The sequence below is a fragment of the Bombus pascuorum genome, chromosome 7 (assembly GCF_905332965.1).
Source record: "Bombus pascuorum chromosome 7, iyBomPasc1.1, whole genome shotgun sequence".
Taxonomy (NCBI): domain Eukaryota; kingdom Metazoa; phylum Arthropoda; class Insecta; order Hymenoptera; family Apidae; genus Bombus; species Bombus pascuorum.
Genome location: NC_083494.1, coordinates 7,781,658 through 7,798,450, shown reverse-complemented (window position 1 = coordinate 7,798,450; position 16,793 = coordinate 7,781,658). Strand labels below are relative to the sequence as shown.

Here is a 16,793-nt window from a genome sequence, read left to right as displayed (position 1 = left end):
TTAGCCCTTTATGCATTTATTCACTACATTTAAAGGATTAAACGATTCGATGTGTAAATAACGCATATGATATCGTCGAAACTAATCAAGTGATTAATAAAAATTAAATATACATAGGAAAATAATGAATCATTTACAAGATGGAATTAACACCTTATTTGAATTTAAAAATCAAAATCTATTCACACATGTATATGGCTGTTCGGTGTGGTCGTATCGGCGCTGGTATTGGTCGATGTTCCGAAGCGCGCGCACGGGCATAGCAGCAAAAAAAGTCGCCAAGTATAGTGGCGTATAAGTCGTCCCCACCGCAGTATCTACGACCAGTCTCAAGCAACAGTTAATACGTGGTGGTTGTGTTTATGCGGTCCTCTTCAACCGTGCATGCGATTGTCCTTACGAAACGCAACGAGAATCTCATCATCGAGTCAAAGCAATCTATCGATCGCGTTATCAGTATGTGCTACGTATCTCAAGCTACGTGTACCTATCTCCCTGTCTATCTTTAAAACCCTTGGCACACGGCGTTACCCTTGTCTACGGAGATTCTACGCTATGGTAGACGATCACGTAAACTCGAATGCACGTCTTTTCGATAAAAACATCCGCGACGTTTGACCGACAGAAAAAGAAGAAAAAATCATCCCGTTAACGCGAAATCGTCGATCATTGGCCCGTAATCGATACGAATACATGATACGTACGCGATAGTCCGTGTATCTGTGTACGAACACGCGAAATACCAGTCTTGTGTCAGTCGATGAGGTTAGGCTGGCGTATTTACGCAACGAAAATTCGTGTCGTCGGCGTACGGGCACACGATGCGGCTCTGACAGATCGTTCTATCGTCCTTGCTATATCGTTGGTTACACGTCTCAAGACAGAACGCTGTGTGCAGTGCTTAAGGGTAGCGCCGGATTATTCGTCGTCGACGTCGGTGGCGACTTTGACAGCTTATCTGTTCGAAAAGTGAGGTTAATTCGGGAGGTGTGTCGTTGTGCGTGTGCGTTGGCGTGCACGGAGGAACAGCAGGACGATAATATACGATGACAGCGATGTTAGTATCTGTGGCGGAGCTGTCGAACATTTTCTTTGTGCTCGCAGTATCGATATGCTTCTGCGGAGTTTTCTTGTTTATCATCAGGTATTTATGTTATAGCGCATCATCGGTTTATACTAGAAAAGTGGCACGAATAACAATAATATATTTTCAGAATAGTCGATTTGAACTCGAAAGTTTGAAGTCAAAAATTATTAATTGCTCGATTATATATGTTTTTCCTTGTAAAATTTCACGTATGACCCACGCTGCACCTTTTATTCAAGGCGTTTGGCATTTTAATTGTAAAAAGAAACAGAGTCAAATAATTTCTGATATTATCAATTGTGACACATGTTGCAATATTTTGAAGAAGTTGTTTTGATCGTCGGTGATATCTCTGCAGATATCGTAGAATTGACAATTATTAAAATGCGTCATTCTTCTAACAAATCGATGATATTGTATATTGTTCTTTTCTTCACTTGTACGTATCATGTTTAAGCATGTACGTAATTCCCATCAATACAAACATTTCCTCTAATCTCTCCAAAAAGAATGTTGTCCGATAACAAAGATTGATACGAGTCGCTTATCTTGCATTTTCTTTTTTTATTTTGGCACTCCTGCGCGCGTTCAGAAACTAAACTGTTAGTACTGTGGCAACTTTTTTACGCGAATGAGATCGTAAGCGTTCAAAAGGATGTCAGAATAAATAGAATACACGGATGTAGGCGATTCAATTTTTATTCTCTCATTCAGCAAATATTTGCTCGTTCTTTCTTCAGCGAAATCAACTCCTGCATATTGCAGCCTGACTTTTGGACCATCGTCATAATATTTCGAGAAGAGTCTTGGTGGAAATCATATTTCCGCATATAGAATTGACAAAACTACATCTCTTTAATCTTTCCTTTACTCATCAGTAATGTCAGTTGGAAAATATTCTATGACTAATAGTAAATGTTTTGTATTATATTAGTCACTGGACCGTAGGTTATCAATTATCAAACTGGTGAAAGATACCATTGCGCTAGAGCAATATTACCCTGTCAATTGGTATAAATTAAATTATCATCATTGAATGCGTAGAGTATCGTTAGAACAGAATGGTTGTATTTTTCTTGAGTATTACTCCATTTCACTCTCTAGTTTTATCTCGGAATACTATTTGCAAAGTTACTCAAAGAACAGGACCCTGCTTTAAAAAAATTTTTGTTTTAGTTCATTGTAATAAATCACATTGATCGTTCGGTGTCCTGATGTACTCGGACAATCAATCCGTTATAATAGGTCTTTTCTTGTTTTTACTAACTTAGCCGCGTATTTTAAATTCAATTGTAGAACATTGGAAAATTTTATTATCGATGGTTAATAAAATAGCTCAACTGTTAAAATTGTAATTAAATTATAGTAGAAGAATCAAGGATATCAATGAAAATATAATATCCTATACTTCATAATTGAATATCTATATACCCAATTCTTTAACGTCGTTTATATTGACACATTTAAAAGATTAAATTGTAAGGCTTGTCAAATTTTCGTTGAAATATTTAAAACAGAACTAAATTTAGAAATTTTTTATCGTCACTATTTATTTTGCACTACCTGTGACGCTTTAAGATCAATTTTTACACGATATATCATTTATTCCATTGTGAATGTCTACGAGTGAATAAAAATATTAATTTAAACATTAACGGTGCTTAATGTAGTAACTATTTCGTCATTTCACTTTTCTGATTGCATAATATCAATTTATTTTACAATACGATATCCCTTTCGTTTCATAATATTTTGCTACAGTAACTAAATAAAGACGTACATGGTTATCTCTATAAAAAGTTATTCCCTAGGCCACTAATCTTAATAGTGGAGTTAAATTTTGTTTCCTTTCTCTTTTTATCTCAGCTCAGAAGTTTCAAGGTTAATTCTGTTTCTTTTAATAACTCAAGGCAAGATCAATGAAATCGGCGTTATTCTGTAAGACGATCGTAAAAGTGGACGATAAATTGGCACTTTCAATTTGTTGGTAAAAGTGTGCCGTGGGATAGAGGACACAATATCTGAGAACAGCTGTTTAAACATGGAAAATCACCGAAATTCTTGTAATTGCACTTGTAGAGTTGATAAGGAATTATTACATTTAAGGCTGGAATTAATTTACTCCAAAATGTAAGATAAATTATTTAAAAAAAAAAAAAATTGGGTGACCTTGAAATGAACGAAGTTGACTGACGAGAGAGGTCGATTCCTCTAGTCAAAGTTTCTCCTCTTGTCAAGCAAACAACTTTCTTGCTCCTTCGACAGCGCAAGATTGAGACTTTTGTTTCGAAAATTAGTTTCAACCGTGCAATTTGGAAATCTGGAGAACTTTACCGGTGAAAGTCAAGAAGTAAAATGCTATATAGTAGAACGTTATTTATTGTGACCAAAGTTCAGTTGATGATAGATTAAATGAGTTTCCGTTGATTGAATTCACTTATTTGAATGACGACTCATTGGCTATGAAAAAAATCTATAAATTTAATTTTGTTTTAGCTAAATTTGTATGAATTTGTATTAATTTAGTATGAATTTGCATAAATATCAGTAATAAACAAAAATTCATGAAATGGAATTAATATCAATAATCTAATTGTACATGTTTATGTAAATTCATGTCTTTACTGGCTGAATTATAGAAGACGAATATAACTATAGATTTGTTTTATCCACTTAATAATGTATTATAAGGAATACTGTATTTCCACTATTTTACATATTTATGAATATTATGTATATTTTTAATACCTTTCAATTTCTCATAAATATATAAACATCCATAATGTATCAATAATCAACGATCTACCAGCCTAATTTAGAATAATAATTGAAACTTTTGAAGGATCATTTCTGAGGCAATCAAGTATTATTTGTTTGCGAGGTGCTTATGTTATTAGATATGTTTATCGAGAATTGAAAGAGATATAAATAATTATTTATCGCAGGACACTTTCTCGTTTACCTCCTTTTCGAATAAAGTAATAAGTTAGCTGTATGATGGCAATCTGAGGTCACTGAGTGGCATTCAAACAGCCTTATAATATTATGATTTATCTCGTTTTACCTATGATTAAATAGAAAAAGCGAATGGAAATGACGAATAAGGTTTTCAAACGTTACATTGATTATGCAATCGCTTATTCTAATTCGTGTACTCGAACCGACGCGTTATTACATTGCAACATCGGTGATTTGCCAGTTTTGCCAGTCGTTCGGCTTTTTTCTGGAAATGATTTCTATATACTTTCATTGGAAATTATGCAACGCCATTGGAGACGCTTGATCAAACCGTTATTATCTTGCGGTATTCGTTGTTGCTTGTCTACTGTACTACACGAAGTAAAGACTTCTGAAGAAAAAAAAAAAAATAAAAAATAAAAAATAGAGAAAAACGATATAAATGCAAGAACAGATATATAACATTCCAGTAAATTTCCAAATCTTTATAGTTACGTATGGCAAGGTATTTTAATGTTTGAAAGCATACAGATATCTATATTATAATTTAACTTTATTCGGTTTTCTAAAATCGATGGATTTTGTCACTTTTACAACATTTCCACTAAACCAGGGATAGTAGATCTACCATAAACCAAATGAAAAGTTATGAATTTCCGTGGTATGTATAAATAGTATAATAAACTGAGCTCATTTACGCGTGAAATATCCTACCTGGATACTATTGTATCCTGAAAATTTTATCTCAAGTACAGATTTATATGCCGATAACAATTTATCAGATAAGAACCATTTGCTGCAATAATGCAAAGTTCGTTGGTCAATTTCGATCTTAAAAGTTATTTTAGTTTTTTACCTTTTCTCTTAATATTAATATAATGATAATTATTTGGTGAAACTAAAGGTCGAAGATTGAAATCCCGTTATTTGGAATAAGAAGATGAAATTTCTATGTATTGCAAATGAAGATTTCAAAAATATGATCAGATCAGAGGAAAAATGGTACAAGCGGCATCTACAATTTGCTCCCAAATTCTTTTTCGATAAGTCTCTCTATCTAAGGGTAAAATGTAAAGCTTCAATAAAAGGATCTACGTCTCGAAATATTAAAACACAATCTTGTGGGTACAAAATAAGATACTGTACTCTCTCTAGGTAAATATAGATCTTATGTACGGCTGCCTTCACTTATTTCAGTTTCGGGTGAAAAATTTACATAAGTGATAGACGAGGATAAAACTGAAATTTGGTTTCCCCGTGAATATCAAGGTCTGAGCAAACTCTCGCTAGTTTCAGTTCCATTTGGAATATTTCTTCGCGCCGAAGGAGCCGCTTAGTCCAGCTGTACGGTTCCCAAATCCAGCAGCCTTATGTCAATAAACCGTTAACACGCTTACGTGAAACGCGCGATTCGCCTATTTGAAAGGAGAAAGCTGTCTGAAATTTCAAAGTTGCATGGTTTACTTTTTGCGCTGTCATAAAATAACTTCAAAACTACACAATCGAATTTAAATTCATCGGAACAAAACCGAGTACGGATCCTGTTAACGATACTTAAATAGGACATTTTCGAAAACCTAACGGAAGAAATGTAGTGGGAAATTTAATCTCGTGTTCTTTTTGATATCATCGATCATAGGATCGTAGATTCACGAATAATTCGCGGCAACCCTATGTTGCGGTATACGTGCATGTATTCTCATGGCCGCGAGGTTATTGGCAGTACGCGACCGTTCGCACACTAATTCGCTCCAAAGGATGAATAACGAAGGCAGTTCGATTATTTTAAATATCGAAGGACGGTATAGCCGCATTCTTTCATTCCAGAGCCTTGTCGTTACATTTTATTGGAACGAGGTCTGCGGAAACGAAGCAATACATTGGTTCTTTTTTTTACCAGCTTATAATTATTTCTTTGCGTCTTAATGTCAGTAAAAAAATTGATCAGAGTTCGTGAACATAATTTTTCAGATTTTTTTTATCAGAATGATTATTTATGTAAATTAGTTTGAATAAATTCAAACTCGGTCGAATAACTTATCAAGATAGAACTTATTCGTTACCTTCTGTATTTGTTCAAATATCTGATTATTATTTATCCGTACGAGTTACGTTTCTTCTTCGGGAAAGAATGCAGAACGTAGAAGAAGCAGAATCTTTCTTCTAGAATACTTTACCGCGTCCGATTTATTTTTTGCGTCACTGCGAAGAAGAAAGCAAAGGAAAGATGAGAAACTCTCGGCAACTAGTCGATACATGATTTTCAAACCCGTTAGTTCATACTTGTTGGTAGGAAAAGGTAGTATACTGTTATTTCTCGGATCACCTAATCGTCTCGTGTTCAAGATTGTGCATACCTGCACGTAGGACACTATCGTCTTGTAACTTATAAACAGTATCTCGTGTGTCGAGAGAGAACGGAGTACTAATTATAAGCTCTGAAGAGCAAGTCAAACTTTTTATGTTGAATTATGAATACATTATGCAGAATTGTAAAGTTTCTCGCGAGTTACAAATATTAATTCTTTTACTTCAACGTTTTGAAGCTTAATTAAATTAGTCTATTAATTTAAAAACGATAATTTCATAGTGCCCTTAAACACCCTTATAATACTAAAGGAAATTAGGGCATAAAAGTTTGAATCCGAACAACTTGGAAGAATTTGAAAGTTTACTTTGTTACAAATGTAAACAACTTTAATGGTTAGACTGCGAACATTTATGCATTTACGAAAAACTTAATAATGCAAAACACACAGATGTACAGAATACACAGGATATATTAAAATATATGAACATTTAACGATCGAAACAAATTTCTGCTTTGTAAGACATATTTCTCAGAATCAATAGCTGATATCTGTCCGGATATTTATGCTTCTCGAATCATTTCAAAGGCATTCTCTACGCGAAAATATTTTATATACAAAGTATAACAAAAGGATAATAACGGATGAATATGCACATCATCGACCGAGGCTCTTGCATTCTGCAGTAGAGTCAATCTTTCCTCAATCGACAAACGTGTAGCATCGATTCGCAGTCGCAGATTAACCGAGTGTGTCAACGTCAGTAAAGCGATTTTTGTATCGTTTTACAGCTTAGCTTTCACGTTTCGCTAACCATTCCATAAAATATAAACTTGAAAAATCGAGGAATCAAGAAAAATATAAATATCGCATAAACAGCCACATATTAATAATAAATGACTAAAAATAGTTCGATTAAATGAGAAATCCAATTTCTTTGTACAGGAATATGATCGTGCTTCGTATTCACGGCGACGATTTGATGTTTGGAGGGAGTGGAAGCGTAATGACACATTCGCCGCGCATACCTCAGATGGAGATGATGAAGGTCCACATTCCCTTCACCTTCAAGCTTCACGAAAGTTTCAAGAGCACTTATACCGGTGAGTCTTTTTCTTTCAATTTTCCTCCTTCGCCTCTTTCACAAGCCTGTCGAAGAAATTGTAAGCATGATTCTTTCGAATTGATACCGAGAAAAAAATTGAAGAAACGCTTGATATGTTTTACCCAACTGAATCACCGATCTGAATAATTTCAAAATTATCATCAAAGGAAGAACGATTAAATGTATAAAATTATACAAAAATTCGAATCCAGTGTCTGATCTCGAACGAACAAGAGAGGAGTACACGAATAGTTGAAATATCAAATTAATTGAATATCCAGAGAAGTTTGCAAATTACATTAAAATTCAAATAGACGTACTATTTATGATTCATCATTCATTATTCTCGCGTCATTAACATTCTAAATTAGGAATGTCGGTGGAAAAAAAGGCAAACCCGTTTCTGACAAACAGATCGGAGATCGTATCTCGCACAATTGATGTACTAACGCTCAGACGTGTCTCGCCTTTGTTTCATCTAATTCGCGCAGGATTAGTATTCGTTGCCGTTTGAAAGGTCGTCAAAATTCACGTGTCGTTTCAAGCAAACCCTGCGATTCGTTACGAAGAACTCCATAGCTTTTTGAATCTATATTCTCGCTCGTAAATCAACGTTCTTCCGACGATTCTTCTCTACAAGAAATCTTTATTACTTTGCTCTCTACCAACAGCAAGCATCGTTTAAATTTCGCAAGTCTTGGTTCGTTGGGCTAATTGACTCTTGAAAGGAGCAAAACCTCCTTCTCGTAAGTCTCGATCGGCTCGAAAGTAGGTTACAGACACCGCGTAAAAAGAAAAAGAAGAAAAAAGGCAAGACGGTCCTCCCGTTGGTCGTCGTTGCCGCTTGTAATTGGTATGCAGGTGTGAAGATATCTGAAGTTACGAAACGTTACCTTGACCGCTTGGCCAGGTCATTGTGAGTCATTTAACCGGGGATAATTGATCGCGGGCAAAGGATCTATCTCATAATTATATTACTTCGCGCAACACTTTTTACAATTGCTTCCCATTTCGAGCAAATTCATAGATTAGTATGTAAATATCCGTTTTTAAATATCTATATATGAAGCAAATTTTCTTATTGCACATCGGGAAAAAGAGGTTTGTAAGGTATTCAAATAATTGTATAGCTTGTTCACAGAAACTTATATTTTTCTTTATTCTTTTAAAAGCTAGATCTTTATATGTATTTTAAGCAGAATTTGATTTTTAGTAGCCCATTGATACAATGGGTGAGATTAATAAAGCAAAAATTGTATTAGCTTTAAAAAGTTTCAATTACTTTTCAAAAGTATTAACATAGTTGGCATGGTAACGATTTTCGGAATACGACGGCTTAAATATGCAAAAACATGCAAAGCATTCATTGTAATGTTTCAAGGATAATACGAATCTTTATTTATATCTTTTATTTTTATCTATAACTGTTATTACAAACACTTACGATTTATTTATTGTAAAACACTTCTACGAATAATTTATACCTACTTGATTAATCTGTTATGCAAAGGAAGTAAAATCGCTTCGATTGGTTATTAACAAATTAACAAGAATTATATTGATCTTTATTAAGAAGTATAATTATTCGTAAGTTCTTGACTTTTAAATTCTTACGCAATTTCTGTTTCTCATGTGCATATTGTTCCTCCCATCGATTCCCGTTACGTACATACAGCTTTTGTAGTTTCTTCAAAGCGATAACAGATATTTCCTGAACGATCCATCTTTGGTCAAAAGCATAGTTAAGAAGAAAAAGAAGCTTCAATAGCTTTAGAGTTAACGAATAACCGACGAAGATATATCCTGCACAATGCACACGGTTGAGAACGATCTTCTTCCCCCGCCGTGGTCACGTTTTATTACGCGACCGGTTGATTTATGCTTGACGCCCGCCGACCCTCGATAAATTCATTAAACCACGCGTATTCGTGCGATCGCGGGCGTATTTGTTACGCGCAGGGCTAGTCTCTGTTAACCTTGCGAGTGTGCCTTGGATTTTATTCGAACCATGCCACGGACCATGCAGTAACAATGATGGAGCACGTGTCCGATTGTTAATGGAAACTCGATTAATCAGAATGATGATGATCGTCTGCAATAGTACTCTCGTGTATTGCTATTTAGTATGAAAGAACAGCAATTCATAAAATTATCTTATGTTGTTACAACTTCTTTCTTTGGATTGTTGTTGATGTTCTTCTTTTTCTAATTACGTAAATCTTATAATTCAATGAGGCGTGGAGAAATTAAAATATTCGTAAAATTATGATATATTGATTTTCTTTCAACTGTAGATATTCCTGTGTCCTTGGCTCGTTTAGTAAACATCTAAAAAGTTTCTGATATATCTTTTATACCTTAAGTTATAAAATTTTTTCACCAGTTGACCATTGATCATTTTATTGCAACAGCTTCTGTATGTTTTGTGTCCCCTCAAAGAATACTTTTACATTAAGAAATCGACCAATATTTGCTTCATCTTTAAATTTAGACGAAACTCCAATAAACACGAATATAATCCATTATTCACTATCCGGTACGAATGTATTCGTCGTCAACATCCGTTCTAGGGAATTACTGATTAACTTAAACGTACGTAAGATAAAACGTCAGAGATAAGTGATATTTTCCTCGTTGATTTCTAATTCGAAGACGACAGTGGCTCGTTTCTCGTGGAAACGATGAATTTTCCCGGTAAGGCGCCAACAGAGGAGAGTTATGGTGGCAAGGGCAGAGTATTTTCGAATTCCAAACTCGCAGGCAAAGGTGACCATGTAAAACCGTGAGGGTCGATCGCGGAGATATAGACTGTAGAATCGTTCATCGAGGACAGCCTTTGCTTGTCGGAACACACGAATGTTACGTAAGTTACGTGACAATATGTGTAATAATTTCCACTCAATCCTGTGGAATTATTGATAAACTCAATGTAAGAATTATTAATAAATCTGAGCCACCAGCTGCATGTACGTGGGTCTTCCTCATCCTTGATAGTTTCGAATAAGGTTCTTCGATCGTTCTTTTGGCAGTAATGTACCATAATGGAACACATATTAATCGACAAGTTGCAGTGTGTTAATGCTGGTCGTTGGCAGATGTTTGAAAATCAATCATACTTGAACGATGGTTAGTAAGTAAAGTTTGTTAATAATTTACTATGTTTTGAAAAACTCATTAGAGTCAATAAACGTCATATCGCTAATAGAGATCTTTCAGAATTTTATAAACGTGTAGGTGTATTTAGAATCTTTATTTCTCAATGCTTTTTCAACTGGATTCCAATGTAACGAAACCAGATTTGAATTAATAGATATATCTTCAATAAAAGAAACACAAAGATATTTTATGCTAATGGAGCTGATTGCCATTCGAAAAAAAAAATTGAATTCTGACGTTGGACATTGATTAATCCTATAACGCCGTAGCTAGAGAGAGAGAGGGAGAGAGAGAGAGAAACCCATCAAATGTAGCAACATAAATTTCACATTTTAAATGTCATCATGTATCTAACACAATTATTAATATTTGTTTCTTATATATAATTAAAGTAATGTACCTTTTGCATTCCATACAACAGAAATCTGAGAAATTGCCTTTCTAAACCTGAATTCTTCGTCGTTTATTTAAAGGGTTAAAAAACGAATGATGTCCTCGAGAATTCCGTAACAGCTCTAAAACAAAACCTTTACCATCGATCGACCGATGGTTGATCGACGTTATGCGTGTCAAGTTCACCGACTCGTTCGAAAAACTTACTTAACAAGCATGTTACGAGTTGCAGCGAGCGAGATGAAAGGCAACGAATCGAAAGCTCATTCATAGCCTGGCATTTTACCGAGCAAATATTACATCTGCCTGCGTATCAGTGAACGGTTGCCGGCACTAAATAGCTCTCTCGGTACTAAATAGCTCTCCCGGACTCATTGTGCAACATGTAATCGCGATTGAATCGAGAGAGAGAGATAGAGAGAGAGAGAGAGAGAGAGAGAGAAGAGCTTGTGGTCCAGGTTACGAAAGGTAAACCAACCGGTGACGTAATGTTGCGAGTCGATTGCAAGATTCCTTCTTCGACGGGAGAAACAAGTTAACCTGGTGGTAATCGTCCGCTCGAGACGAAATCTTCTCATGATCCTCGCTATTTAGTTCTCATACTTCTTAACGATGTTGAAGCTTTCGAAACTTGTACGCATCTCGATAATTGTCGCGTTTCGTAGTTCCACGTTTCAGTTTAGCTGTTTGACGATTGCTACATTGTAAATGTAGGATGGAAGTACGAAAATGATTCGAAATAATGTCTCTAGGATGATACGGACAAATATACTTAGTAGCGATATTAGTAATTAGCAACGTCGGTATAAGTTTTATAGCAAATCCAATGAAGTAGAGAAGTTACAAGGATTTCTATTTACTTTTAACGTAACGTATGTTATCTTCATTTATGTACATATTTCATATTTCGTGAATATTTTACTCTCTTGTTATATTATGTTTCTAAAAGATATCTTTCCTCATGGCGTTGAATTATGAATAACGTCAGGATGTATGTTCCATAACTCCAGGTAGCATAGTGAGGACCTTGTTCTTATTTTTTGGCTCCCATTTTGTAAATTCCAGCCTTGTTCCCATATACCAGCCTTGTTATAAGTTCAAGATGTATATGAGTATGAATAAACTTGATGAGCACTTAGTGAATCATCAACGTAATAAACGAGTTATTAAAAGAGCTAATTCCATTAAAGAAACGTTAATAATAATTTAATTACTTGTTACACAAGATGAACTTTATAATAGAAATTATCATATTCATCTGGAATCTAGAGTACGACAATTATTTCTTCATCGGTTCGATGCTCGAGCTATCTTATTTTCGTTTCTTAAAATTCTTTCTTTCATTTCTTTGAACATATTTTTAAGTTCCAGTTCTAGTATCACGCAAACGTGACAGATTTTATTACGATATCACATGTCCAAGAACCATGTCGTTATTAGACAACTATACCACGTACGTTCAAACTAACATTTAAGATAAAAACATTCTTACTCCCTTTTCTAAGCAACAGATAGCAGCAATCTCCTTCAATTTCAATCTCATTTCTATCATTTTGAACATGCTGTGCTTTTTTTTTGATGATCTTGCATCTATCATATTATATCCATCGTATTTTGCTATCGCTAACGAATCTTTTAGTTTGAGGAAAATATATAAACCAATGAAGTATGAAGTCCACGTAGAAATTCGTTTCACCTATTAAATATTATAGCGAATACCGTACATTGGATACTTCATGCATTTTTGCATTTTTTAACTGTCTATAAATGCATAAATCGTTTTAATATTCGTTTTCTCGTTTCAATTTTCATTTTCAATTTCGAATAAACGTTAGAATATATCTTCTTCCTTCAGATCTCAAACTTCTTTTGTTTCATCGCTTCTCTTTTTGCATTTTTTCCTATTCCTCTCGTGACGTGTCCTATTCTCAAGCAAATAGAGTGCGTCGTTTTCAGGAAATTTTTTCGCAGGCACGTACTTACGAGCATCGTAGCGTGGCGTCGCACATAATGCAACATCCTGTCGAATCATTGCTTTTGTATTACGTAAAACGCCGCCCGGTATACGAGGGCAGGATAAAGAGAGAGGAGGAGAAAAACGCACACTACAGCGCCGTTCTTTTTCTCCTTCTCCTTCTCTTTTTCACTTCTTTTTCGGTCTTTTTTCTATTATTATACGCGTGTCCCTGGCCAATTGCACAGAAATGAACTCGCCGACTGCAATTACCCTCGCAAGTGAGTTCTCGACCGCCTCCTACTTTCATTCTTGTTCCCACAATACATAATAGGCTGTATTGTTAGAAAAGAAACTAGACTATTCCTCGTCCTTTTACCAACTGGAAATAAATTCTTCTTCTTTTCTTTTCATATATATTTTTCTTTTTTGCTCGTTTATATTCCGTTACGTTGTCTGTAGTCACTTCATCGAATATGTAATAGTAACTGAACTGCTTGTAAATTTTTTCCAAGAAATCATATACAAAGAGCGGAGAAGAAAAGCACAACTTCTCGCGTGAAAACAGTTTTAAAATACAATCTCTGTCAATCAGCCACATATTACCAAAAAACTGTCTTCTTATTAAATTTGTTTACGGAGTTCTGTGAAGAAATATTTGCGTGAAGTGTTACTTTCTCAACAGTATCGTTTCTCTTTTTAATTACATTATACTAAGCTACGTTCTTTCAACTACCAACACACAAAACTAGGAAACCAACAGCATCATACTCATATTTTCTTCCTTATAATCTCCATACAAAGTCAGTTAAGCTTCTGGAGGAAGCGTACAAAGTAGAGGATTTGTTCATCGATCTCTTTATCGAATCCCAAATGAAGAAGAACGACGCCCTTGAAATTTTAAATTACAATCGCGTTGATTCGAACTTCTCATTCAGCGCATTTAGCCACGTGAAGAATCGATTTTGACGTGTTGATCGAAGCACACAGTGAAGAATCTATTTTAAGAAATCGAGTTATGCGGTAAATATTCTCCGCATATGTGTACACATGTACGTATGTACGTTATGTTTGATTTGTCTGTTTCTGTTTTAGATCGATAACGCGGTATGAGAATCGGACGAGCAAACGTCAGAATAATTTTGGAAAAAGACACGGGCACTCGGGAAGCCTTAAACGGGAACGATCGTAACACTGTAACGTGTACGATAACGGTTCCTGCCGCGTAAAAAGAACGGTTTCTCATTTGGTTGCCAAAGTCACAGTACATGTCAGTTAGTTTATAAATGTGCTCACGTAAGAAATTATACGTTCTACCCACCATTGGTGATTTATGATCCTCTCAAAACTGTAGTTTCGTAGGTAATGGTTACACTTGCGCTTTTTTTAGAACAAGTTTTAAACAAAGAGATTATTCGTTTGAAAAGAAACAATTGTTACATTCAAATCGTTTTTCTGTAGCTAAGAATTTTTCAGATATTGCAGAAAATACATTTCAGATCCATCGAGAGTTGTTTTCATCCCCTTCGATATGGATCTTGGATTTTCGTTAAAACTTAGCCAGTTACGTTTGAAAATGATCAGGAAGTTATCAATTCATCTCACATGATTGTCCTAAAAATATTATACCGAGCTACCACAGTCTTGATCTTTTTATATTTCCACCTTTTTCATATTTTCCAAGAAACGATAATTTCTTGTAATTTACATTGTCTAATAATCTTTAAAAATCTACATTTTTCAATGTCAGTTCTAAGTCTCTACTCCTCTCTTCACTTTTCCTTATTTTCATGGCTACCGTATCCAGCTTCGTAGTACAAAGTTAACAATGGCGAAAATAAATTATTATTGTTATTATTATTATCTATTTAATTCTGACTTTTTTGCTTTGAATGACTTTTAGTTATCGGCCTTGCAACCATAATTTTTTACCCAATACAACAATAATGATAGTGAATTGTAATGAATTAAGAAGTATGGAATTCGATAAAAATTTCATAGGTTGAGAAAACGAAGACTCTTTGAAGTGGAAGGAAAAGAAAAGAAAAGCGAATGGGCACAACGCAAATAAGAGAAATTTACGTCAACTTGCTCAAGGCATTTTTGCACCTACAATGACCTACATAGTTCTGTTGTTTCTCTAGTCTATACAAGAGTTTCTTCTTCGAGGAAAGAGAAGCGTACACTAACTAACGACTATTTTTCACAATACGCATCCTTTCCATCTCTTCTAAGCATTTGTAAATTTACACACGACAAATATTTATGCCATTTGTATCCACTTGGGATTGAGAGAATTTATACTTTATTCTGCACGACTTACTTTTTCTTTTTCCTGTTTTCCTTTCATTTCTTGGAAGCTAGCATAGAACTGATATGAAAAAGAAACGACCGTGTTTCTTTTACCGTTAGTTAATTGCAGATATCATGTATATCGCAATTAATGTAATTAAATTAAAAAGTAAGTAGTTAGGTGTAAAAAACATGTAATAAATGTTTTTCTATATTCGTACGAAGTCGATGATCGAATCGTAAGAAATCTAGTTTATCAAGTGCACTGCGTACGTCTCGAATCCATATTTTTTTACGATATACTTTACGATACCGACTTAATAAAGTCTTGTTAAATACTGAAAATCCAATCAGCAATGAAGGTGTTAACCTATTAATCAAAGAATTCTTCCTAATCAAAGAATTCTATGTTCGTAGAATTAAAAGTTAACAAAAACGAATCAATTTTAGTTAGACCAATTTTGATTCTTACAATTCCTAGGAAAATTGAAACAACACATAAAAGATAGAAAATTAAAAAATTACTATATTACAAAGATTGAATGAGTTAATATTGTTCGTGATAATATTCGCGGTAAAAATTCTGCTTGCTAAAAGGTCAACAAGAGTCAATGAGCAAAGTTAAAAAAGCGGACAAAACTTCCAAGTGAGCCTTATCGTAAATGAAGATTGTAAACTGCACAGAGCGACGAGCTTTAAAGATCAGAAACGCAGCGGAGAATTGTAAATGAGTCGTCAAGTGGTTGGAGCAATTAATGGTTGCGGCTTGCTTTCGCATATATTGTACTGCAAACGTTTGCTTGTGGAAGCGTTAAAGAGTTGCAACAATAGGAGCAAAATAAAAGTCAGTGCTTTTACACTTCATGGTCACGCGAGCAATTATCAACTCCCCTTTGTTCCTTTCGTTCAAACGAGAATCATAAACTTTTAAATTATTGGCCATATTTTCAGTTTTTAAATTGTAATTTAATGTAAAATGTAATTTAAATTGAAATAATTCGATTGCATTATTTTGATCTGTTTTTCTTGATAAAGAATTAACGTAGTGTTTGGAAGAAATAGACAATTTTTTGATCGAATTATTAAAATTAGTCTTCGACGTATTTACAGATTTTCAAGTGCTTCTGAACTTCTATATATGTACCGATCTCTTTTTTCTTCCTGCAACATCGCCTTCTACTGATACTAATAATATCATACTTGTTAATTCAAGGACGAATAATATCATACTTTCGTAATAAATCTATTGCAATAGAAAGTTCCATTAACTGAGCATGGCCGAGTAAAATCGCAGAAATAAATCTACAGAAAGGAAATCTTAACTCAAGTATCCAAGACATCTTAAAATACCAAAAATAAAGCTACTTGAATCGAATCTCGGCTCAGACCATCGGTCTACCAAAATGCACTGCAATGTTGAAAGATAAACAGTTGAGAAAAAAACACAAGATATTGTAGTAAGTAAGTAATTGTAGTAAGTAATCAAGAAGATTATAAGATATTTGATTATATCTTAATCAGTCTTATCTACATTTAAAA

The 16,793-nt window shown here is 34.4% G+C and overlaps 1 protein-coding gene and 1 long non-coding RNA gene across 3 annotated transcripts in view; both read left to right on the top strand.

Annotated features, from left to right (window-relative positions):
- Positions 1 to 16,793, top strand: part of LOC132908523 (cell growth regulator with RING finger domain protein 1-like) — a 42,255-nt gene that overhangs the window by 15,296 nt on the left and 10,166 nt on the right. Inside the window, exons 1-2 of one of the 2 annotated variants that reach the window (XM_060962585.1) lie at positions 264 to 1,144; positions 7,300 to 7,457. In XM_060962585.1, coding sequence (XP_060818568.1) covers positions 1,047 to 1,144; positions 7,300 to 7,457 — 256 coding nt within the window. In that variant the 5' untranslated portion in view covers positions 264 to 1,046. Of the gene's footprint in view, positions 1 to 263; positions 1,145 to 7,299; positions 7,458 to 16,793 lie in introns of those variants that run through there. The other variant, XM_060962586.1, reaches the window with a different exon arrangement.
- LOC132908705 (uncharacterized) lies at positions 12,267 to 16,116 on the top strand. Its single transcript, XR_009658405.1, has 2 exons — positions 12,267 to 13,985; positions 14,058 to 16,116. It is a non-coding gene; the product is annotated as an uncharacterized LOC132908705 (long non-coding RNA).